At 46.9% G+C, this 24311-nt stretch overlaps 2 protein-coding genes across 3 annotated transcripts; both read left to right on the forward strand.

Annotated features, from left to right (window-relative positions):
* Positions 1-115: 115 nt before the first annotated feature.
* H257_13041 lies at positions 116-20715 on the forward strand. 2 transcript variants are annotated; one of them, XM_009840458.1, is made up of 25 exons: positions 116-262; positions 309-1395; positions 1765-1863; positions 2519-2958; positions 3667-4299; positions 4345-6202; positions 6511-6814; positions 7312-7846; positions 8447-8756; positions 9125-9475; positions 9794-9997; positions 10298-10808; positions 10864-11095; positions 11504-11644; positions 11701-11840; positions 11897-12186; positions 12930-13062; positions 13399-14876; positions 15215-16057; positions 16823-17314; positions 17592-18266; positions 18668-18804; positions 19003-19407; positions 19976-20374; positions 20456-20715. In XM_009840458.1, exons 1-25 carry the CDS (start codon positions 155-157, stop codon positions 20651-20653), a joined length of 12003 nt encoding a protein of 4000 aa, XP_009838760.1. In that variant the 5' UTR covers positions 116-154; the 3' UTR covers positions 20654-20715. The 2 variants fall into 2 exon arrangements, with proteins under 2 accessions (XP_009838760.1, XP_009838761.1); XM_009840459.1 differs by lacking the exons at positions 16823-17314; positions 17592-18266; positions 18668-18804; ... (1 more) ...; positions 19976-20374; positions 20456-20715 and having other exon boundaries at positions 15215-16118.
* A 2495-nt stretch (positions 20716-23210) lies between these two features.
* H257_13042 (hypothetical protein) lies at positions 23211-24119 on the forward strand (the record flags this gene model as incomplete). Its single annotated transcript, XM_009840460.1, has 1 exon — positions 23211-24119. One exon carries the CDS (start codon positions 23211-23213, stop codon positions 24117-24119), a length of 909 nt encoding a protein of 302 aa, XP_009838762.1.
* Positions 24120-24311: the final 192 nt, after the last annotated feature.

The raw sequence follows: 24311 nt of genomic DNA on the forward strand, positions 1-24311 counted from the left end.
ACCACATGTTAAACGTTTAACCTAATGTTGGGACGAGTACAGTAAACTTGATATTTGTATCGAAGGGAGAATATATCCAATTTCCGGGGTATTCATTTATAGAGGAGCTAACGAGTGCGGCCACACAAAGCGAGGGTAGAAGATCTTTGGGAACATGGATACAAGCGGCGCGGCGGAGAAGGAGCGGCGCCAATCGACATTGCTTTCCGAGATGCTTCAAGATGAGAATGCTTCCTCCAACAACCGATCCCAGCGCATATTGGTGCATATATCTATAATGATGTGGCATGCATCTCACGTCGTCGTAGGGAGAACTCGCGGTGCTATGTTCAGATCGCGATGCTGTCCTTACCGCGGACTCGTTGCAGTATTTAAGTTCTGCGGGAAAAGCCGAAGTAGTCAAGCTCATGGCGGAGAAAGTACCGTCCACCAGTACTAGTTCCTCTAGCCATAAGAAAGACGACAGCAGCAGCAACCACGCGCGCATCTCATCGGATTCCGCGCGTCGGCAGCGGGTGGAAGAACTGACGCGATTCTTCATGGAAGCCAAGTCGGATATTGAATTCGCGCTCAGTGGAGGTGGGGAACGTCGACGTGACTTGCGTGCGACGTCGGCCGCGGAACTCGAACTGAACGACGACGACCGCGACATGATGGATAGCAGCAGCAGCAGCGACAACATCTCGTCATCGCCCATGGTACTGCCCCCGCCGTTGAAACCATTCGCGGACGAGATTGCAGGCGACAGCGACGATTCCCCTTCGTCGTCCACGCCGCTTCTACCTCGTCCTCCATCGTCTGGGGGCGCTCCTCTGGCCGCCGCCCCGAAGCTCAATGTCACCGTACCCGTGCATTTTCAGCTTCTAGAGGACCCCGTGGACTCGCGCGTGTTCCACCCGTTGCTTCTGTCCATCCGCGAGACGGATCCGTTGTTGTATGGCACGATCGTGTGCCACCCCCTTGTCACAGGACAAGACATATCGCCCAAAAAGCAAGACAGCAAACGCGGTAAGAAGAAGAAACAGCGCTCCAGCACTACTGCTGCTTCTACCCCTGCTAAAGCCAAGAAGGCCGACATGTACCATCCCGACTTTTCATTGCCGCCGTTGACGGCCGAGGACACGGCGCTGAATCTGGCCCGATTTATTGCGCGCGCCATCGCCGATCGATCGATGCAAGGGCTATTGTTGGTGGTCAAAGTCATGTCGTCGTACCCGTGGCACGACAAGATCCTCATCCCTGTGGGATCTCATTTACTAAGTGGCCAAATGAAGCCGCCGTCGCCGCCGCCGCCGTCTGTGGAGAAGACCATGGACTCGTCCATGGATTTCATCACCAGCGTCATGGAACTCGAGGGTCAATTGGATCCGTTGGCCGCACTCCGATCTCGATTGGGTACGTCCACGATATGACACACTGTTATTGTATATATTTCCACACATATCTTTTTTATGGGGCTTGATATATTGTCTATGATTGATATACTACTGTATATATACCTATGAACCAACTTCATTTCATTCTTGTTTTGAGGCAAGTGGGACGAGTATCTGCATAATTATAGCATGTGTTTTATTTATTGTTTGTTCAAAATATGAATCATATATTTTAGGTGAAGGGGAATGTTTGACTATTATGTCGTGAACATTGTATTCCCCTAGTATATATATTGTATATATATATATATATAAATATTTACTATATGTAGGGAATATCGATATATATATATATATAAATAGATAAATATTTACGGGATATGTGTAGGTCGATTTGAAGAACGTCATCATGCCATGGACAACGACACTGAAGAAGAAGATCGACTGGTCGAGCAAATGAGTTTGCACATGCCGAATTTGGACGAAGGTATTGCCTTTTTTTTTACCCAAAATTTGGACTAAATCGCCAAATCTATTGATCGATTATTCTTGGTACTGTGAATCATTTTGTATGTAAAAGGTGTGCTGTGGTGATTGGAAGTATCACACTAATTGAAGTCATACACTCATTTGACTTAGCGGCAATCTGATTGGCTAAATTCTTTTGCCGATTCTTGTGTACCGTCATTCTCCATGTCGCTCCAGTTTAGAATAAACACATAAACAATATGATTGTATTGCCTTACTTTTGCCCAAAATTTGGACTGTGGTATAACTGTATCCATCGATTGTTTGTATATTGACTTGTGTATGTATCCCACCTACCCTATACCTTATGGATCAGTCAGTACCTATGATTGTTGTGCCTTATTGAGTTGTACCCAAGTCGCTTTATATTGGTCAAAATGATTTGTTCTAGCCAATCAAACAAATCAAAGTCGTAGAAATGGCTGAACACATTAAATCCGACCACGTACCTTATTGAGTTGTATCGATATGTACTGGATTTTTGCTTATATCGATTGTCATTGCGCACTCGACTATCGACTGGACATTGTACTGCGATCTCATAAATGGTGAATCATATCGGTCGTCCAAGTACCCAGTCCAATACGTCGATACTTCATGGTTCTTTTGTATAGGAGTGGACGAGGAAGTGCTCATGGCGCGGGCGATCGCGTTGTCGTTGTCCCCGGACGTGGGGTGCTTAAAGGACAACGACGTGCCCCCCCCTCCCCCCCCTCTCCCCCCTCTCCCCCTCGCGCCAACCACCGCCGATCGACCGCCGCCCGTGCCATTCACACCGGATGAATTGTGGCGCTTATGCGGCGACCCAGTGCCAGACCTGGTCGATGGCGCCACGGTCATCCTATATTGCATTGGAGCCTTGCTGGAAGACTGCCAAGCGTACCTGTCGAGCATCCATCGCCGTATTCTGCCGGCGCACAACCCCATCGTACCCCACCCGCTCACGTTTTTGCTGTTGCATTCGAATTTGGTGCACTTTTTGAATCACGAGGTGATTACGACGGCCGCCAGCGCAACCGACGCCATCTCGTCGTTGGACCGTAATGATGATGTGGTACGACTGTGTCGCCTATATATTTTTCTTTCCTCGTGTTGCATGCTGTACAGTGTCGCGTATATGCTGGCGTTTTACCTATACAATTTGGACACTTGTGGGCTGATTTGCCAACTCTGTCGATGGATTGTTTGTACGAATAGTTTGTATGGAAACAAAAATAGTCGTTGTCCTGTGTGGGGATTGGAATCACACTAATTTAGAATTCACACTAATTATATGTTCGTTGCCTGCTATATGAGATTCGCGTCCAAACGTTTGTTTTGCTTCATCCATTTGGTTGTGTCGATGATTCTTCCATGTCTCGCTCCAGTTGAGGAGAAACACAACTATATATATATATATATATATATATTGTGAATTCGCTATAAATATTCAAAACTCGCGTGGTTTGTCGAACCAATATATTAAATTACGCTGGAGTTCTAATTGGTTGAATCTATTTGTCCGTAAGAGCCGATCAAATACTCCGCTCCAAATTCATAGCGTCGACTCGACAGGATCTGAAAATCTGTACCGAATCCACAAGATATATATATATTGTTCCTGGTGTGGTGAATAATACTAGTATACTGTGTTGCATACTATTAAGATATGGAGACAAGATATATATCTTTCCTGGTGTGGTGAATAATACTAGTATACTGTGTTGCATACTATTAACATATGGATACGACTCGAATACGTTGATTTATATGTGTATGTTAGGTGGTGGCCGCTGGCCAAGTCGTGCTCTTGCATGTATTGGAACTCCATTTGTTTCACGTGGATGTGGTGGGTACTGTGCCTGCGTCGGTGGGTCTGGGGCAATCCGCAGCCAATCCGAACCCTGTACCGACCGCGTTGAAGCAGATTGTGGAGCGGTACACTACACGTTCATACGACGCTGTGGACAGGATGAGCCATCCCCTGGCAGAGCAGTACCGTGGCCGTGTTGGCGAACAAGCGATTGTTACATGGGTGCGTGGCCTCGCGCACTTTTACCCAGCGCACGCGAGTCGGCATCGGCTGCTCCTGACGCTGCTGGACGACATCCATGCCAACAGCTCGACACCAGCAACAGCGTTGAGAATGTATCAGCTGGACTTGATGTGCACGCGACTGGCGCTGCCTGATCTGGCAGTGTCGTTTACGCCTGTTGTGAGTAACCATACCAGCTTCAAGGTAGACGACGCTGCGCTACTACTTACGTCCAAGCTTGTGTGGTCCCCGGCTGCGATTCGCGAAGGATTGAACCAAGATACGTGCTCGATTCAAGCGGTTGTGGATCTCTGTCATGCAGTAGGCGGCAAGGATGATGGCCCCAAGTTAGCGCCATCGGAACAACACTCGATTGAACACGTACGTCATTCTCGACTTGGTTTATATTCATGTACGTACTTGTAGGTGGCAGAGTTGTACCAGCAGCTATACGACAAACAGCAAGCTCGTACGTACGACAGTTGGTCCGACTTGCCGCTGGTGGTCGATGCGTTGCTTCGCCACATCCGGTTGCATCCGGAGGAATATGACCCATCGCCACCCGCTGCGTTTGGCCATGCCCCCCTGATCCACGGCGCTCGTCCCACGGCACTTCTCCTGCTTCGGTCACTTCAAGAAGGGATGCTTCAGTGCCTCCATAGCCTTGCCGCTGGGGGAAGCGGCCAGTCGTTGTCGTCGCCAGTGTCGTTGGAATTTGACCCAGCCAGATGTGCGGAAACCCTGACGTTGGTCGACAACAACTCGAGCGCCAAGCAACATACGGCCAAGCAGTGGGGCATGGTCTTATCCACATATGCGTGTGCACCCAACACGGGCCTGCATGAATGGGCGGTGCGCCTCGACCGGTGTGAAAAAGGCCACGTGTTTCTAGGCGTATGCACGCGTGATGCGGCCGTGTCGACATACGTGGGCGGCGATCGGCAAGGCTGGGGACTCATCGGTACCCGCGCGCTATGGCATAACCGGAGCAAGGTCCGCGGCGATTATGGAGACGGCTTTAGCACGGGTAGCACGGTGCGTATCCGGCTCAATACGGACACTGGCGCGTTGAGCTTTGGGCTGGTGGACGACGACAGCGACTGGGGCACGGCATTTGATGGACTGACGCAGTACGGCGCGCTGTACCCGGCCATTGGATTGTACCAGCGGGACGACCAGGTCACGTTGGTGCCGACGTTCCACCACCACCCTCCGTCTGGTCCTCCTTCTGCGACACTGTTGCGCCGATCGACGCACCCCGTGTCACTGCAAAAACCACCATCGTCCGTCAGTGGGGCTAGTACTAGTACTACTAGTAGTAGCTTGGACCAGGACGTGGTGTTTGACACATTTGTCCAGTATACGCACAAAGTACTAGACGTTGAGCGGTTGAGTGTGCCGCTGTTGAGTGCGTTGGCGCTCATGACACCGGCGTGGCGGGTGCAGTTTGCATGGCAGTTGCTGCCTGCTTGCGTGGCCCTGACCAAGCGATTGGACCACGACCATATGTCGCTGCAGGTGCACATTGGCGGCACATGGGAGCTCAAAAGCAGCGCCGCGGGCACTATCCCTGCCCAGCAATACGTGGTCGAGTTGACCCAACAAGGCAACGAAAACGACAGTAGCACCAATACATTGACTGGGCAATCAGTGTCGACCAACGCTGTGACCTTGCAAGGCACGATCCGAGGCACCAAAGTGAGGTTCCTAGAGACGTGGATGCAGGGCAGCACGTGTCTGGTCACGGGGCGGGTTCGCGTTGATGGCCAAAAGTTTACAGGCACGTACCAAGACACCAAGAGCCACACGAGCGGACGCATTACGGGCGAGTGCAAGAGCCCCAAGGCGGCGGCGTCGGTGGACATGCGGGCCGTGCTGTATTTGGCGGCATCGACGCTGGTCGGCGCGTACATTTCGAGCTTTCTCGCGCACGACACGACGCCATTCTTGGCAGACTTGACGGGATTGCAAGAGGCGGCGGAGGAGGATGCGACATCCGTGTCGGCAGATGCTTCGGCGGAAGAGTACCAAGAATGGGTGGACAGTGCATTGTTTGCTGGAGGGTTGCCGCTGGCAGACATTCGACGACACTTGGACGATCATCATCCTCCTCGTTGTCATCGGCCCATGCTCGCGTGGTTTCAAGCTGTGTGGCCTCCGTTGCCACCAACTGGATCTGTAGACAACCAGAGTCCATTCCTGCAAGAGTTGCTGAGTGGTCGAGATGGAGTGGATGCTTATGTGACCAAACACGCAGGCGAGTCGGCGTTTGTACGATTGGGAGGTATGATATACATGTCTAATATCCCTTTTATGACATGGTGTGTGTGATCATGTTGGCTGCTGCTTCTTGCTTTGAAATTGGCCCCTCAAAGTAGCAGTTTACGTTATACCAAAGCTCGTAGTGAGCCTTGTGACATGGTGTACTGACCTTTGAAACACTTGCGCTTGTCCAAAGATAATGTAGGCAGCGTTTTTTTCATGTTGAATCATATTTCGTGGTGCTTTGTATCCTCTCGTTTAAAGTATGAGCTCGCCATGTAGTTAGTTGCCTCTACTTTTTTTACAAATCACGACGGCGGTTTCTCCTAGGCGAAGCGATGAAAACGGCCAAGCGCACAGTCTTAGCTGCGATGTTGTGGCACGGCCACGTCACAGCCATCGACACGAGTCAACCAGACTCGCGACCGAGCGAAAACATTTTGCACATCTGGCGGTCGGCGCACCGCGTGATTGAATGGGGCATCCGCATGAAGAATGCCAACGCAATGACATATGCCAGCGTGGCCGCACTCATCACCCGCCGCGCGCGGTTCTTGCTGCGCCTACAGCCCTCCGTCCGCGGCCTCGTGTTGCAGGAGCGAGCATTCTCGGAAATCGTCATGCTCGTGTCCAGGTACAAATATATTCATTCCACGTGTGTGCAATCAATTTCAATGATATATATATATTGTCTTTTCTCTAAATTTGGCAGACTTTTGATTCACATCGATGTGGATTTGGTTGAATACGAGTGTGGATAATAATTTGATTGGCTACTGGATGCGTGTTGTGGGTTTTGATTGGTCAACATATCGATATTGTCGTGGCCGATTGGGATATTCTGCTCATATTCGATTGAGAGCGCACGTAAACACCTACTGGTAATCAATCGACAATATAGTGGTTTCGAGTGAAATTTCATTGTGTTGTGGTTTCTCGTTGGAGTTTCAATCGATTTGATTGGCTACCTCCGATGAGCTCAAAATTATTAGCCAATCAAAACCTTGTCAATAAAATTCAACAACTAATCCGATTTCGATTGTGGTTTGGTCGGCGCATCGATTCGATTGCACCCCCAAATATTTGTACTATCAAATCGACAATATCACATGGGTATGTCTTTTCATATAGGTTCGTGGAAGCGGGGGTACAACTGCAGCGGTTGGAATCGATGGTGTTGCGCAACTGTTCGCGCGCGTACCTTCGCATGATTGGGCTCAACGCAATGCGAGCTGTGGTGGAGCTAGGGCTGCAAACCAGCGCCGGACTCTGTGCGGTGCTCCAATGGGTGAGCAATCACGACTCGTTAGAGAGTCTTCGGCCCAGTGGTACTGGTACCTCCCATTACTTGGATGCATTGGGCGGGGTTGGCTCGACGCTACAGCGCCAAGTCCGAGACTCATGGGAGCAATTGTATGGCCATTTCGCTGCGCTATTGTCTCGAGCTACATGGGCAAAAGACTCGGACTTGCAACTGGTGGTGCTGCAGGCTTGGGGGATTATTATCATACCGGACGATCACGCGTTCATCTCTCGCATGGGTATATTCCGCATTTTGCAAACCGTGCTGGACGAAGCCAGGTCATCGCCGGTGTCTTCGCCATGCCCTTTGTTGGCAGACGACAACAGCAACCCCACGAAACCTATTGTACAGGCCGCGCTCAAGGTATAGGAAAAAGATATATCTTGTGCATGCGCTATACACGTCCGTATGCAAACTATTAATATTATATTTATTTTATTTTTTAAATTGAATATCACGCTAGAGATTTCGGATATATATTGGTGGAATCTACTTGTTTAGATTGTGTGTTTGGCTCAACATTGAATAAACCACCTTTGAAAGTTTATACTTCACAAAGATTAAAACTCAGTTTACGACCTTTGTGACTGCAATACTACAATCAATCTTTTTAGCCAACCATATTGCAACGTTCATTCTTTGTAGCCAATCATAGACTCGTTTGCTCGATTACTTGGCGATTTCATATCAATTCCCCAAAATAGAGGCAAATGTGACAATAACAGCAGCAGCCAATCCAATATAACACTTTATATAACACTTTATATTGGATTGGCTGCTTCTGTTATTGTCAAATTTGCCTCTATTTTGGGGAACACTTTAAATACGAGCCAATAGCGTCGATGCTTCGTGATTCGACGAGATATGGAGTCTGGAAGTACCGAATCCACAAAATATATGCATTGTAGTGGTGTCGAACAAGGTTTCACAAAGTTTGGTTATTGATTTGTTTATATGCTGTAGGTGGTCCATCTGCTAGCGGCCCAAGTCGCGACGAGCAGCCACGCCGAAGAAAGCAGCACTAGTACTAGTACTGACGTGAACACGACGATCCCGTTGGTGCGGCAGCCGTCGGGGCCTGAAACCCTCGGCAAGAGTGTATTTAACATGCTCTACACGGAACTCCATAATGCGTGCCAGGAAGATGTGGGGCCGCAGCACTATTGCTACCAGATTTGTTCGCTCCTGCACTCGGTCAGCGGCGCCGCCATCTGCCGCCAGCACTTGTCGTCTGGCCGATGGCTCGGTCTGTTGCTGCAGCTCGTGGAACGAGGTAATGATCAAATATACTACTGATTGCCCCAATATGGTGCTGATTCTTTGCTGTCTTTTACCCAATATTTTGGACTTTTGTGCTGATTCTTTGCCAAATCTATCGATCGATACATTGTACTGCCTTTTGCATGTAAAAGGTGTGCTGTGGTGATTGGTATCACACTAATTGAAGTCGCACACTATTTTAACGTCCGTCGGGATTTCCTGCAATCGGTTTCGTTCGATCGTTCTTTGTGCTCTTGATTCTTGGGTACATACATTCGGTTATGTCGACACCTATGCTCGTGTGCCCACTACGACTACTAGTACTATTACTAGTAGTATTACTATTCCTAGTACATGACATGAATAATGTTTTCATACTAGGCACGTTTGCGATTCAACAACGTGTACTACAGCTGCTACGTCGACTGCTTCCATATTTGTCACCTCTGACGCTACACATTCAAGCGGATGACGTGTACATGGGCGCCGACAGCTCCCGCAATGCGTCGCAACTGGTGGGATTTTTCCTCGACCTTCTCGGTCGGTTGGTCCCGCCCCCATCATCATCCTTACCTGACCATGGCATAAGTGTACCGGAAAAGCCCACGTTGAAGCTCCATCATGGCTGCGGTGTCGAAGTGGTGCTGCTGTTGCGTTCATTGTTATTGGCGTCAGAGTGGGCGCCTCTGTTGCAATCTGTATTTTTGCAAGCCTTGTCCCCCGACTCCACGGGTACGATTTGGTAACCGTTGGTTCTATATATATATATATATATTGTCTGTAATATTTGGCTGGCTATTGGGCTGATTCTTTGCCAAATCTAATAGATTCGTTGGTTGTACTGACTTTTGTAAACATCGTCCAATGTCACACACACTACTTCGATAATGTTGAATTGTCGAATGTGAGTGGATAATCATTTGATTGGCTACTTGATTCGTGTTGTGGGTTTTGATTGGTCGTATATCGATTGCTGCTACTCATTCGATTGAGCTCCCCTTCCCCCAAACTCTCCAACTTCGAATATATATATATTTATATTGTTGGTAGACTTTCAATCGCGGGCGTTGGCAGTGCTTTGTGTGTTGGGAGGACATATTGAAGGGCTTCAAGTGGGCATGGTGATTCAGATTTTGCCAAAAAGCCATGGGACGACCCAAGAAGTCATGTTTCGGGGTGCCAAGGGCGTGCTGGTGGCATTGGATGTCGAAAAAGGCTCGGCCGAAGTGCTCTTGCAGAAAAATACCGCCGCGGGTACGATATATATATGGTTGACCTTGTACATATGTACATACGGTTTTGTACATGGTCGCCCACGCGATCAAATCTTCATTCCCCGACTACATTCCAAATATAAAAGATTCTATATGTATTATATTTATATATATTATATTCGAAATAATTGACGTTTATATGTGTAGTGTATTATATATCTATTCTTCATGTTGTCTTGGATTTCCTCATGACATGTTGACTATATATATATATATATATGTATAGGATTTATTTTTTGGTATGATATTTTTCTGATGGTTATAATATATATATATATAGGTGCTTCGACCGAGTTGAGTTTGAGTACTTTAAATCGGCCGATCCGAGTGCCGTTGGAGGACATTGCGGCGCTGCCAGACGTCGAGTGCAAAGGTGGCGATCTGTCGCGAGCCTTTTTGAAGCACCTGGTTGAATCGAATTTGCCGCACTTTCTAACCAGTGTATTGACTGACCCAATAACCCCATCACAAGACCAACCAAATGAGAATCGCGACCATCTCATGGGGCTGCTCCTGGGTCTGGTGGGGTTCCGTGCACTGGGGTCGCTCGTCCAATCAGATGACGAGAACGACCTGGTCTTGTGCGATTGCATTCCGTTGCTGTTTCAAGTGGCTACGATTCACACGCAAAACCCATCCGACATTAGCTTGCTCGAGGAACACTGGGTCCAGCGATACAAACTCTGGTATGACGTGCAGTGTCCGGGTGGGGTTGACGCACTAGACGATGCGTCGGCCCCGCCGTCGGCGCTATGCCAGCAAATGATGGAGATGGGGTTTCCCCGGGAATGGTACGGTCGTAATCAGTGTGTTGTGATTCGTGATGATTATGGTTGTATGACATAGGTGTGACGTGGCCCTGCTAAAGTGCTCGTACCAAGTCGAAGCCGCCATCAACTTTTGCTTTGAGCATTCCAGTGACATGGACCGACTGGTGAAACAGCCGACTGCCCGATCGACTGGCCGGATGCCATCACCTCCGACGTCTTCAACAAGTACCCGGCCGGATGTGTCGCCGATCCTGTTGGAACAGCTCAGTGAAATGGGATTCCCACTCACGTGGTGTCGAAAAGCCCTGGTACGGATACCATATCTATATCTAGTATTTATTTATTTCGATCTATATATATATATAGTATATATTTGTTGGATTGTACATAGTATTTATTTATTTCGACCTATACATATATATAGTGTATATTTGTTTGACTGTACATAGTATTTATTGATTATATAAATATACATATAGTATTTATTTAATTAAATCGATATGTATAGTATTTGTACATAAATATATATTTGACTGTGCATAGTATGTATGGATTATATAAATATACATATAGTATTTATTTATTTAAATCGATATGTATAGTGCTTGTACATATATATATATATATATATATATATATTTATTTGACTATACACAGTATTTATTGATATATGCTATATAGTTTTGTATATAGTGAGTTGAACTGTGGATGGTTAGATTGCCAATCGCAACAACGTGGATGCAGCATTGACGTGGATTTTATCGAATGGCGAAGCGTTGGAAGCAGACGACCGTCGGCAACAAGACCAAAAAGAGGCCTTTGGTGACACGATAGACGAGAGTCCACTTGTCACGGCGGTATCAACTAATAATAGTATTGGTTATAAATATATATTTATTTTTAAATATTGTAGAGCATCCCGCAAGGACCAAATCCGTTGCGTCCCGTGAGTGGTTTGGCGACCATCAACGACGACATGCTCGTGGAAGGATCGGCCGGCGGCGGGTTTGCTTCGGTTGGGGCCCCTGATTGTATCGTTCAAACCGGCAAATGGTCATATATATATATATATATATATATATATATTAACCGATACTCTGTGTTTATAGGTACTACGAAGCGACCTTGAGTACCTCTGGGTGCATCCAGATCGGGTGGGCAGACGCGGCGTTTAGCGGGGCGTCTGAGCGGGGCGACGGCGTCGGCGATGGTCCGCACTCATGGGCATATGATGGATGGCGGCAGATGAAATGGCACGGCAACAGCAGTTCGTACGGTATCAAGTGGAAATCCGGCGATGTGATTGGCTGCGGCGTCGACTGCGATGCCGGCCTGCTGTTTTTCACGCTCAACGGCCAGTACATGGGCGTAGCATTTCGTGGCGTCCAATTTGCAGGAGGTATATTTTACAAGTTTGAAGTATATTTATAAGTTTTACATGGGTTATTCGTTGTATGGTTGGTACCTACCTATATATATATAAAGTCATGGAGGACTGGTCATGTGTATGTATAATGCAGACGGAAACGCCATTGATGATCCTACGTACAGATAATTAAATATGATTATATTGATTGAATATGATTGTTACCCCTGTGATGAATTCATTCTAAAACAGCGCTGTTATATGGTTGTTTCCCCAACATATTTGGACATTATTATTGGGTGATTCATCTATATCGATCGATTGTGTCGACTAATTTTTTAAAAATGTAAAAAAAGGTGTCTCGTTTGTAAAGTAGAAACATGTGGTTTGGATTTATTTAAACGATATATAAAAAGGTAAGAATTGTTGATGTCATACTTTTTTGATGCGGGTTTCCTGCTGGTCAATCTAATTGGCTCAATACTGCCGATTCTTCTGTACATATTATCACTCTCGTTTTATAATAAATCCACAACTATGTCAATAATGATCACTCTAGTTTTATAATAAATCCACAACTATGTCAATAATGATCACTCTAGTTTTATAATAAATCCACAACCATGTCAATAATGATCACTCTAGTTTTATAATAAATCCACAACCATGTCAATAATGATCACTCTAGTTTTATAATAAATCCACAACCATGTCAATAGTGATCACTCCAGTTTTATAATATATCCACAACCATGTCATTATTAATCCTGTTGTAGGCATGTACCCGTGTGCTTCGTTTAACCGACGAGAGCGGCTGACGTTCAACTTGGGTGGACTTCCATTTCAGTACCCCATCGACGGGTTTTCTCCCATATTGCATGCTATTTGGACCCCTTCCAGTGCTCCGAGGTATATAGTCTACATATATATATAGTGTATATTTTTCCTGCAATTTGTGCTCGTGGTATACTACTACTAGTATATTTTATTGACATGGCAACGTGTAATATATAACATATATTGTGCTTTCGAGTGAAATTTCATTGCGTGGTTTCTCGTTGGGATTTAAATCGATTTGATTGGCTACCTCCGATGAGCTCAAAATTATTCGCCAATCAAAACCTTGTCAATGAAATTCAACAACCAATCCGATTTCGATTGTGGATCGGTTTGGTCGGCGCGAGATTCGATTGCCCCCCCCTCCCCATCATATATTAGTATCAAATTTGACAGTATATGGTCTAGTTATGAAAAGGGTCAACACGAAGACTGTTTGGAAGAATACGTGGGCGAAGAGTACTTTGATTGCCGGTACTTCGCCAAGGACCTCAAGGCGACTGCAGGCAGCACGACCACCTCACGTGTGAAGCCATCCACGGTGGACCCGACTTCAGACTTTGCCGAATTGACGCGGTCATTAGCGATATTACACTGTCGCAGACTGCTCTTGACCATCTTGGCGGCCTCTCGATCGAGTAATCTGCTCAACGACGTACCCACGGAGCTTGTGGGTACATTTTTGAAGCTTGTGGCATCGTACACGTCGCCAGCGTCGACCGTGTCGGAGCTATTCAAAGCGGTGACTGTCGACACGATGAGTCCGCGGCTAGAAGTATCGCTGGTGCAATGCATCGATGACCAGATTCGTATGGCATCCCGTCGCAAGTACGCCAAGATCCACTGGGATTGCGGCGTCGAAGCCATCGTAACGAGCCAACTGTCGACGTTACACTGCTCCGACGGTGGCGGCGGCATGCTCCCGTCTGTGTGGCACGATAGCCACGTGTTGGTCCATCCCAATGTTGGGCTGGCGGAATACCTCACGACATTGTTGGCATCAAAGCAACCGGCCCCACTGGTTCAAGCGTGGAGCTACGCGCTTCGATCGCCAAGCATGACGTTGAAAGAGAAGGCATTTCGCATCCTATCGGGGCTGGTGCCGCATGTGCCAGAGTCGGCGCTCGCGTGTATCCCAACCACCCGCCTGCATGCGATGACGGTGGCTCGGCTGACGAAAGAAGCCATACACTTTCCCATCGCGTCCAAGTACCTGCAAAGTTTGATGGAGCTCACGTCCACGTTGGTCGTACAGTCGACATGTACTACATGTATTCTGTCGACGGATCACAACAATCAACGGCGGATTGCCCACGCGATCAAAACCCAACACGAGCTCGACCAACTCCCATATAACGTCGTGCAAGTGGGACACACGTCGACGAGTTGCCCCCCCCTTGTGGTGCCCGTGTTAACCAGAGAAGAAGACGACGACGACGATGAAATGTCATCCGAAGATCAGAACGCCGCCATGTCGTCGTCGGCGGCGCCGATGACCGCTGCTGCTGCCGTCGAGTCGAGGTCGCCGGCGACTGGCCCGCCCATCTCCGCATCCTTCTTGACCCCTGCCCAACACCAGATTATCGTTGCCGCACATCATGGGTTCAAAGTGCTCGACGATCAAACTCGCCATGGGTTTGAAATAGGTGTTTTGAGTGACGAAGCGTCGCAGTATTGGAGTGGCCAGTTGAGTCAGCACGAGCTCTTACCATTGACCACAGTCCCCCCAGTCAAAGAAGAAGAAGAGATAGCAGCCCCCCCCCCCCTAACCATTGGCTGCAAAGTGATCCGAGGTCCGAATTGGAAATGGAGAGATCAAGATGGAGGCCAAGGCAGTATCGGCGTCGTTGAAGGTATCAGTCCATGGAGCGGCATTGAAGGCGAAGGTATATATATATATTTATTGCTCTTATATCGAACTCGTTTTGGATTGCTTGTGCAGCATAATTATTTTATAAAGATTCTGAATAAAAAATAAAGTTAAAAAAACGCGATCAGATCAAACTCGATATGAATTTTTTTAAATGCATTTTGTGTTGAATTAATTTATGACTATTTTAACAATAAAAATATTGTGATTAGTCGTGTAGGTTGAGCAGGTCAAATTCAAGCTATGAAACAAATTCATTCATGGACACCTTATTTATCTTTAAATATATAAATCACATTGTTCAAGTGAAAATCACACATCTACTATACATTTTTGAATGGTTTATTTGCATAGGTATGAGCGTGCGGTGGCCAAACGATGCCTTGTACACGTACCGGTGGGGTGCAGATGGTCAGTACGACCTCACGCATGTCCAAGTGGACAGCGACAACCACATTGTGACATCATTCCCGACTCCCCAAGCTCCCCAGCCGTCGACAGACCGCGTCCACCTCGGCGTCATCTTTCGGCTTCATCGCACTGATAACGCCGCCGCCGCTGGCATATCCGGCGTCGTTGAATACCCCGACATGAATGCGGTGATTGCCGTGGCAGGGCAGTACGTGGATGAATCGATTCAACTGGTGGAACTCGGCATGATCCAAGGCGATGTGGACATGGGGTGGCACGCCAAATTTGGCTGCGATCGGTGGGTCCCGGGCACTCTGTACGAACTGACCCAAGATGGCAGTCACTTGCACGGACAGTATAGCCACAGCCTATGGCAACCCGAGGCAAAGTCGTGGGCACCTATCCAAGGGCGCGTGCAAGCCCAATCCCAGCATTTGTTTGCACTGGACAAACAAGCCACGTTTGCCGCCAGCTTGAGCGTGAGCGACGACGGACTCGCGGTCACGTGCACGTCTGGTGAAGCGAGGAACTTGAGTCTGGGCACCGTCGGGTTTAGCAGCGGCATTCATTACTGGGAAGTGCGCGTCGATCACGCCGAGTTTGGCAGTGTATTCCTTGGCGTGTGTGAGAAGCATGTCAAGGGCCAGCCGTCGCTCAACTTGGGGCGGTGGCAGGGCTGGGGCTTTGTGAATTTTCGAGCGACGTACCACAATTCGACCGAGCGCATCTACGGTGATCACTTTAACGCTGGCGATACCATTGGGGTGTGCCTCAACATGGAGTCGGGTACGGCTACGGCTACTATGTAGTAGTACTATCTATCTATCTATATATCTCGTGTGTAGTAGTAGTAGTAGTAGTACTTACTATCTATCTAGCTATGTATCTATATATATATATATCGTGTGTAGTAGTAGTAGTACTTACTATCTATATATCTATATATATATATATATATATCGTGTGTAGTAGTAGTAGTACTTACTATCTATCTATCTATATATATATATATATAGATATATCGTGTGTAGTAGTAGTACTATCTATATCTATATCTATCTATATATCTCGTGTGTAGTAGTAGTACTATCTATCTATATCTATATATCTCGTGTGTAGTATTAGTAGTACTATATATATATTTATATATCGTGTGTGTTTAGGTTGTGGATGGATATAGGATGTAAAACGTATTGAGTTTGACAAACGTTGGAGTAATAGATGATTTGTATCCAAATCCATGGATCGGTGGTGTTATATGTCATACTTTGATGAAAATATTCCTCGGGCAGTAATTCGTTGAATGAATTTGGCAATTGTTTGACCCAATATCATACCGCAACGTTGTAGCCAATCCTACATGTTGTCGATTTCAACAATCCGCCAATATATATATACCAATTTGGGTGAAATATTCAATCTATGTGTGTGTATCTCCTCCCGTTTAGACCCAAAAACAAACCATACTCGAACCAAAACTTGTAAATATATACTAATTTGAATTCTGCGAGTGTATATATATATACATATATGACAAGTGTGTCTGGATAGGAAAATTGAGCTTCTTCATGGATGGTATCAAGTATGGCGAGCACATTGTGACCGATTTAGGCGTGGCATTTGATGGGTTAAAGTCTGATCGCCACATCAAGACACTGTACCCGTGCATTGGGCTTCGCAAAGCCGGGGACCAGGTGACTCTGAACGGCAAGTGGGTATCGCACCCAGGCTTGTCGTCCACTTTGCTCTACCAAGATCACGTCGAGCTACAGTCTGTGTTGCATGCATGGGCAGGTCGGGACGACGTGTTGCCGCTGGCGTTTATGCAGGCCAGTTATGCGTTTTACTGCCGATGGCGCACAAATCGGTACCGCCGCGTATCGATCCGAGCTAAGGGCATGACCATCGATGTGGATACGTCTGTGGAGCGATGTGTTCAAGTATGTCGAGACAGCCCCACGGTGCTTGTGACTGGCGACCGCGTCAAGATTATCAGCAAAGGCGGTCGGGCTCTGGATGCGCCAGAAGAAGCGATTGTGTTGGGTACGTCAGTGTATATATAACTGTATTCGATTTTTCTATTGTGCTATGAATTTAATAGACTTTTGTGCCCAAATCTATCGATTGAGTTTGGTATGTAAAATTTGTAAGTCACATACATCGAATTCGATCTTGTTGGTCAACAAGCATTGGATTGGCGACTTGATTTGCGATCTGGGGGGGGTTGATTGGTCGATCATCGATTGTTACTATACCTCTTTATCCAATTTCGAATCATCGACTTATAGAATGGTGTTGTATATATCATATGATAATATAGGGGTGTACCGCAATCGATTGTGGTATCGCGTGGAAACCCAAGGCAACGAAGGCGGCGACGAAGGACGAGGGTATGCCTGGTATTGGGACCCTATCGAGTTGCCAGAATTGGTGTTGATCCAGCGAAATGGCATCGACATTGGTCAATCCGACACCACCACGATTCCACCCCCCAGTCCAGAGTCCATCCCCACCGGTTCCCGCTTGCTTGGCTTTGACGAGTTCCTCCAGTTGGCTCAAGGCACTTATGCCAAGGACATTCCCCTTGTAGACCACATCAACGCTTTGTGTGCGACTGTGGGCGTGGACGTGGTGAACTTGCCCTTTGAGGCCGTCGCAGAGGAGCTGCAGCCGCGGGTAGCCGTGCTCATGATGCTCAACCAAAAGGTCCTGCGCAGTCTGCCCCTGGTTCGGTTTCACGACCGCAGTGTCCTCCGCCACCTCACGTTTACCAGCACCAAGCTGAGCTTTTGGGACGCTACGCTCAAGGCGACGGCGACCCCCACGCCCCTCCCCTCAGACGAGTACGAAGACCCGAGGGAGATCCGCATCTTGAGAATCAACCGGATCCAGGCACAGCCATCCAAGCTCGCGCTGTGTCCGTCGCCGTCGGACCGACTCCGCAAATCTGTGTTTGGCCAACTGTACCGCGAAATGCGCACGTGGAGTGACTCGGGTACCTACGCATATATATATATATATTTTTTTTTTATATCGACTATATATATATTTATATTGACTATATATATATATCGACTATATATATCGTAGATAGATGCAATGTTTAAAATTGGGATCTATATATATCTATTTATATCGACTATATCCGATTTGACTGGATGTTTGTATCCAGGAAATGATAGCTCCTGATTGTTTTTTTTTATTCCACAAAGTATTGAATTCATTTAATTCTGTGTGTTGTAAAACAAGCTTGTGTGCACTTTGATGCGGTGTTTTCAATGTGTTCAATATTTAAAAAATCACTGATAGAGTTGGTTTTGTGATGGGATATTTCCCAATATATATATATATACACTCACGGGTATATATAATTTTGTATTGTTATTATGTATGTAGGCTTTCGACGAGCGTACACTGGAAAGGGCCACGGCGGGCAAAAGCGGGCATTTAAAGTCAAGTTCCTTGGCGAAGGGGTCAACGATTACGGCGGGCCATACCGCGCAGTGTTTGAGCAAATCGTGGACGAATTGCAGGTATGATAATCGATATTCCAATGGGATGATACAATCAATATATTTCATCAAATATCTCAATCTTTCATATATATCTATATTGTTGGAGAGAAAGGAATCACATGTTTCATAGAATAATCAAATATGTCAATCTTTCATATATATATATATATTGTTGGAGAGAAAGGAACCACATGTTCACTTTATCATGCGTGGTAGATGGATCAAGTGGAACTTACCAAGGGCGAACAAGGGTTACTACCTCTGTTGGTACCATGTCCGAATCGACGGTCTGGCAGTGGCACCAACCAAGACAAGTTTGTGCTCAACCCGAGCTGCGGCACGATTTCCGCGGCGGTGGGGCCGATTGCATTGGAATTGCATCGGTTTCTGGGCAAATTGGTAGGCACGGCCGTGCGCCATGGGCTGCAAATGGGTCTGGACCTGCCGTCCGTGGTGTGGCGGCCGCTCGTGGGTCTGCCGCTGAATCGGCATCACGTTGAAGACATTGACGTGGTGGCATTCAATACACTGACCAAGCTGGAAGCGATGCCGTTGTCTCGAGATGCCGTGGAATACTGCAAACAGTTTACGTTTACCACGCACTTGAGCGACGGGACCGAGGTACGAACCAGTACTAGTACTAGTACTACCTACTGCTACGAAACGATTACTAGTATGACCTAATGATTACTAGTATGTTTGACGTATAAGTCGTTTGAGTACAAACTACTGGACGAATCAAAAAAAGATGGCAAATATGGGAAATATATAGTAGTACAGATATATGTGTCGTGACTGGATGTGGTGTGTGAGTGTAAACATATTACATATACTAACTAGTATATTTCACATGGAGCATAGTAGTTCTGTAAATACTCGAAAATCGGAAATATATAGTTGTACAGATATATGTGTCATGACTGGATGTGGTGTGTGAGTGTAAACATATTACATATACTAGTATATTTCACATTGAGCATAGCAGTTCTGTAAATACTCAAAAATCGGAAATATATACTAGTACAGATATATGTGTCGGGACTAGATGTGTTGTGTGGGTATGTAAACATATTACATATACTAGTAAATTTCACATTGAGCATAGTAGTTCTGTAAATATTAAAAAATCGGATATATATATAGTAGTACAGATATATGTGTTCCGACTGGATGTGGTGTATTTGTGTAGGTGCCACTACGACCGGACGGGGAGACCCAGCAGTTGGACTTTGCGTCGCGTGAAAAGTACGTCGACTTGAGCTTTGCCAAACGGTTGGTGGAGAGCGGCCCCCAACTGGCGGCGTTGCGAGAAGGGCTGAGTGCGGTGATTCCCATGGAAATCGCGGGATTGTTCACTGCAAAAGAGCTGGAAACACTCGTGTGCGGCCGCCGCGAAGTGGACGTGGCGCTGCTCAAGCAATGCACAGAGTACGAGGATGTGGACCCGACCAGTGCCCATATTGTGGCGTTTTGGCAAGTGCTCGAGGAATTTTCCCCCGACGACCGCACGTTGTTCTTGTTGTTTGTATGGGCGCGCAGTCGCATGCCGAATTCCGCAAAGGATTTTCCAATGAACTTTAAAATTCAGGTACGACGGACGGTATTAAATCATATTTGTCTAGTCATATCAGATATTTTGGTCCTGACAAATATATATATATTGGGGTAGGCCCCGCATGACCAAGGTGCACGAAGCCAGCCGGATCTGTACCTGCCTCATGCTCAAACGTGCTTTTTCTCGCTCAGCCTCCCGGCCTACTCGACCAAAGCGATCTTGAAAGCCAAACTGCTCTATGCGATTCGAAACAGTCCCAACATGGACGCCGATGTCCGCTTGCACAATGCTGAAGGATGGGCCGATGCCTAGGATGTGTATGCAGTCGGGAAATATATACAACAGATAATATATATATTGCCAAATTTCTCGACAGGTTTTGATCCTTTGGAAACGTGTTCGACTCGGTTGCTAGTCCATTTCGCATGTTGTTCTTAGCATACGTAGGCCTGTTGTCGTTGATTGCTTTGCTTACATGTGTCTATTTGTAGTCTACACTTCGACGTATATATTCTAGATAAGTTGTCACAACAGTAGCTGCAACCCCCAGAACCATTTCAGAATGGGCTAAACGTTGCTAATACTTCGAATGATATATTTGGACCTGTTCACCCAAATGAATAATAAATACTACGTACAGTAGTAACCTCACTATACTAAATTTATTGTAACGGCGCTGTAACAATATAGTACGAAAAAGGTATCACCACCAACCAGATTGATGAAAACTGGATTCAAATCGGAGGCACAAACTTTAATTCACACTGGTAGTGGTGATAAATCGACGAACTGGCTGTGTATGCGGTCGTCATGTGGTGGCTGCATGGTCAACCTTCGTCCCAATCATCGTATATCCCTATTGACTAATTGCCCCAAAGTTGGAATTGCCCTATTTCATTGTATCGTTTCCGTACTCATGGTGAATCAATCTATCCAAGATATTGTGCTAAATCCGTGATTTGACAAGATAAACAACGTGATTTTTGCATTATTCGTACACGTTCAACCGACGGGGGGTTCGTGCTGACGAGGTGCAGTACTGACGTTCGTACAGCTCATAGTGTTGTAGGTATGGCATAGCTTTGAATCATTGGAAAGCGTAAGCGGTATACAAGCCTCAATAATGCCACATAGTTTAATCCAGATAAAAATCGAGGTCAAGATAATCTTGCACAGTTTAATCAAGATAAAAATTAGGGTCAATATAATCCAGTATACTTTAATGAAGATCATTTATACTGTGAAAAACGGAATAGTAAAAATATGCATTTTAGGGACAAATCAATGGTGTTAATTATCTGAACCAAACGCGAGAACGCCCATCGTAGATACTCTCTGGCAGGTATAACCTAACCTTCTATACCTCTACTCCTTATACCGCACTTTTCAAAGACATTCCCCCAGATACACTCGACACTCCGACTAATACGATTGCACGCAACACGAATGGGTTGAGCGATCAATATTTTACCGAAGGCCGTGGGTGTAGTAACACTTTTAACAATTTTTATTTTATTACTGAAGTAATATTTTAACAAAAATTGTGGGATGGATTCCTTGCGACAGTTTGAATTTATCTCCTGTTAGGAGGATGTGCCCAAATATATTTGCAACGGTTAACGGGATATTCTCAGTGCAGCCCTACAATAACGGAATCAAGTCGCTACGTGAAATCTATTTGCAACAGTTGTGAATTCGCATTGGAGGCCACTATAGCCAGGAGTTCGCCGCACCTTGACCGTTCTCTACTATATGCGTGGGCGGGCGATACTTTCGCAGCGTAGCCCAGGTAGGCTTGCTTCTGATTTTCGTGAGGGGAACGGTGCATTGCCGGGGGTTAGCAAAAGTAACCCACTGGTGATGCGCCAAACTCCGGAAAATGAAGACTGCACTTCAACCTAACTACTGTAGGTTGCATGGCGCCAGATTTCCGATATATTTTTTTGCTCTTCGCGGGGCACATTCTTGGGTTCACATTTTCTTTCTTTTGAAGTGCTCTTAAGTGATTCCCTGTCAGCACACTAGCATAGCGGCGTGTTCCTCACTCAGCCCGTCCGGATACAGAGTACCGTTAGGTTAATCAAGTGAGGCCAAAATATCCTCACGCCACAGGAAAGTGGATTTTGAGGATATTACTGAACTCATTCGATTTGATGAGCCGCGATGCTGTAGAGTTCTTCCTTGGTCAAGCCTTTGTAGTCAAATAGTTCGGAACTTTGGAACGAAGAGGAGCATTTGATATCGTCGTTCAGGATAGAGGGATTGTGCAAGGAGTTAACGAGCACAAACACATTAACGGTGGGCGATTGTTGGAGCGATTCAAGCACGCTGGCATGTATTTTATGTTCACTGGCCGCGGCCATGGCCACGATAGACAGGACGACAGCAGTTTTCATCGCAGAGTCAATTCAAGAATGAGAGGATCGAGTCGCACAATGCAAATGGCAGAGTTGATCTTTATATGTGGGATTTGTGTACAGCTTTTCGCACCGTATAGTCTTTGTGACAATAACGGTAGGTAAATATACTTGCACTCGAACTCGAAATTGGATTAGCCAATAGCGTCCATTCGTGAGTCGATTCGAGGGCGAGATTCGATTCGATCTATTTCCCTTTTGAAGTGTTTTGGGCATCACAGTGTCCAAGGAAGGTTTATTTAATGGAGCTGAGAGTTCGATCGCCCTGTCAATCAAGTGCAATTTCAGTTTCACGAGAATAAAAACTCAACTTGCACTGATGCCCCATCAATACCTTACCTGTCTAGTCCCAGTACATCTAGCTACGACAGTTCACTGGAATTCACGTGGCAATTGGGCCACACTGTAGTGCAGTTCCCAGGCATCATTCCGAGTTTTGACGTGGCACTGGCATGACAACCTCGATCGAATCGGCTGGTCAAGTGGCTACCGCGATTCGCTCTGCGCTAGCCCACGTTGATGTCGAAACGAAGAGTTTGGAAGCGAAGATGGCTGAGTGGGCCGAGCTCGAAGCCCGGGTGCAGGCGAATATCAACAACCATCCGAATATTGTCTCGTTGAACGTGGGCGGGACGACGTTCGAAACGTCCAAACAAACCCTCTTGCGTGGACAAGACACGTACTTTCACGCGTTGCTCGGGTCTGGACAGTGGACACCCGACGGCGACGCGGCGTACTTCTTGGACCTGGACCCGCATCTGTTTCGCCGTGTGCTGACGTTTCTCCGCACTGGAAAGGAAGTGTCGATGGAGGGGTTGACCAACGACGAGCGGGACGAGCTGGCGTCCATGTTGGAGTATCTCAAGCTGGAGAAGCGTCCGCAGCCTTTGCCCGTTCCGATCGTGAAGCCTGTAGAATGGGACTGTCAAACGCACTCCCCGGGCATGGAGTTGACGAATCAAGGGAAATCGATTCAAGGATGTGCGAGTGTGTCAAAGTGGCAGTGTGCCGCCGCCACCAACCCGCTCACGGGCACGTTCAGAGTCCGCGTGGACAGTACCCGTGGCGAGTTTCGCATCGCCCTGTCCCCCCCCGGAATCGACGTCTCGTGCACGACTTCAACGATCAAGTGCTACATGTACGCGTCCAACGGGGTCGTGTTCAATAGGAACAACCAAGTCGCGATTGTGTCTGCGTTGAAGGCGGGCGACGTGGTGACGATGCAGCGCGGTCCATCGCGGGTGAACTTTTCCCTGAACGATGGAAATATAATAGCGGTGATGTTTGTGGACTCCCCGTCGGGGATGTTGTTTCCCGTGGTGTTCATGCGTGGACAATCGAAATTTACGATTCTGGACTAAGGAATACTACCATGAAAGATGTCGTACGTGCGTTGTTTCGGAAATTATTGGGTTAAAGTAGAGCCGCCTCAAGAGTGCCTGTGACTCTAGCTTTTGCCTCGAACTTTCCACAGCTCGGTTTTAAATCTCGCCCGTAACGAGGGGAACACGTTAGTGTAGGTAGATGGCACTGATCCTAAGCCATATATATAT

Source organism: Aphanomyces astaci, assembly GCF_000520075.1.
Source record: "Aphanomyces astaci strain APO3 unplaced genomic scaffold supercont1.44, whole genome shotgun sequence".
NCBI classification, from domain to species: Eukaryota; Oomycota; class Saprolegniomycetes; order Saprolegniales; family Verrucalvaceae; genus Aphanomyces; species Aphanomyces astaci.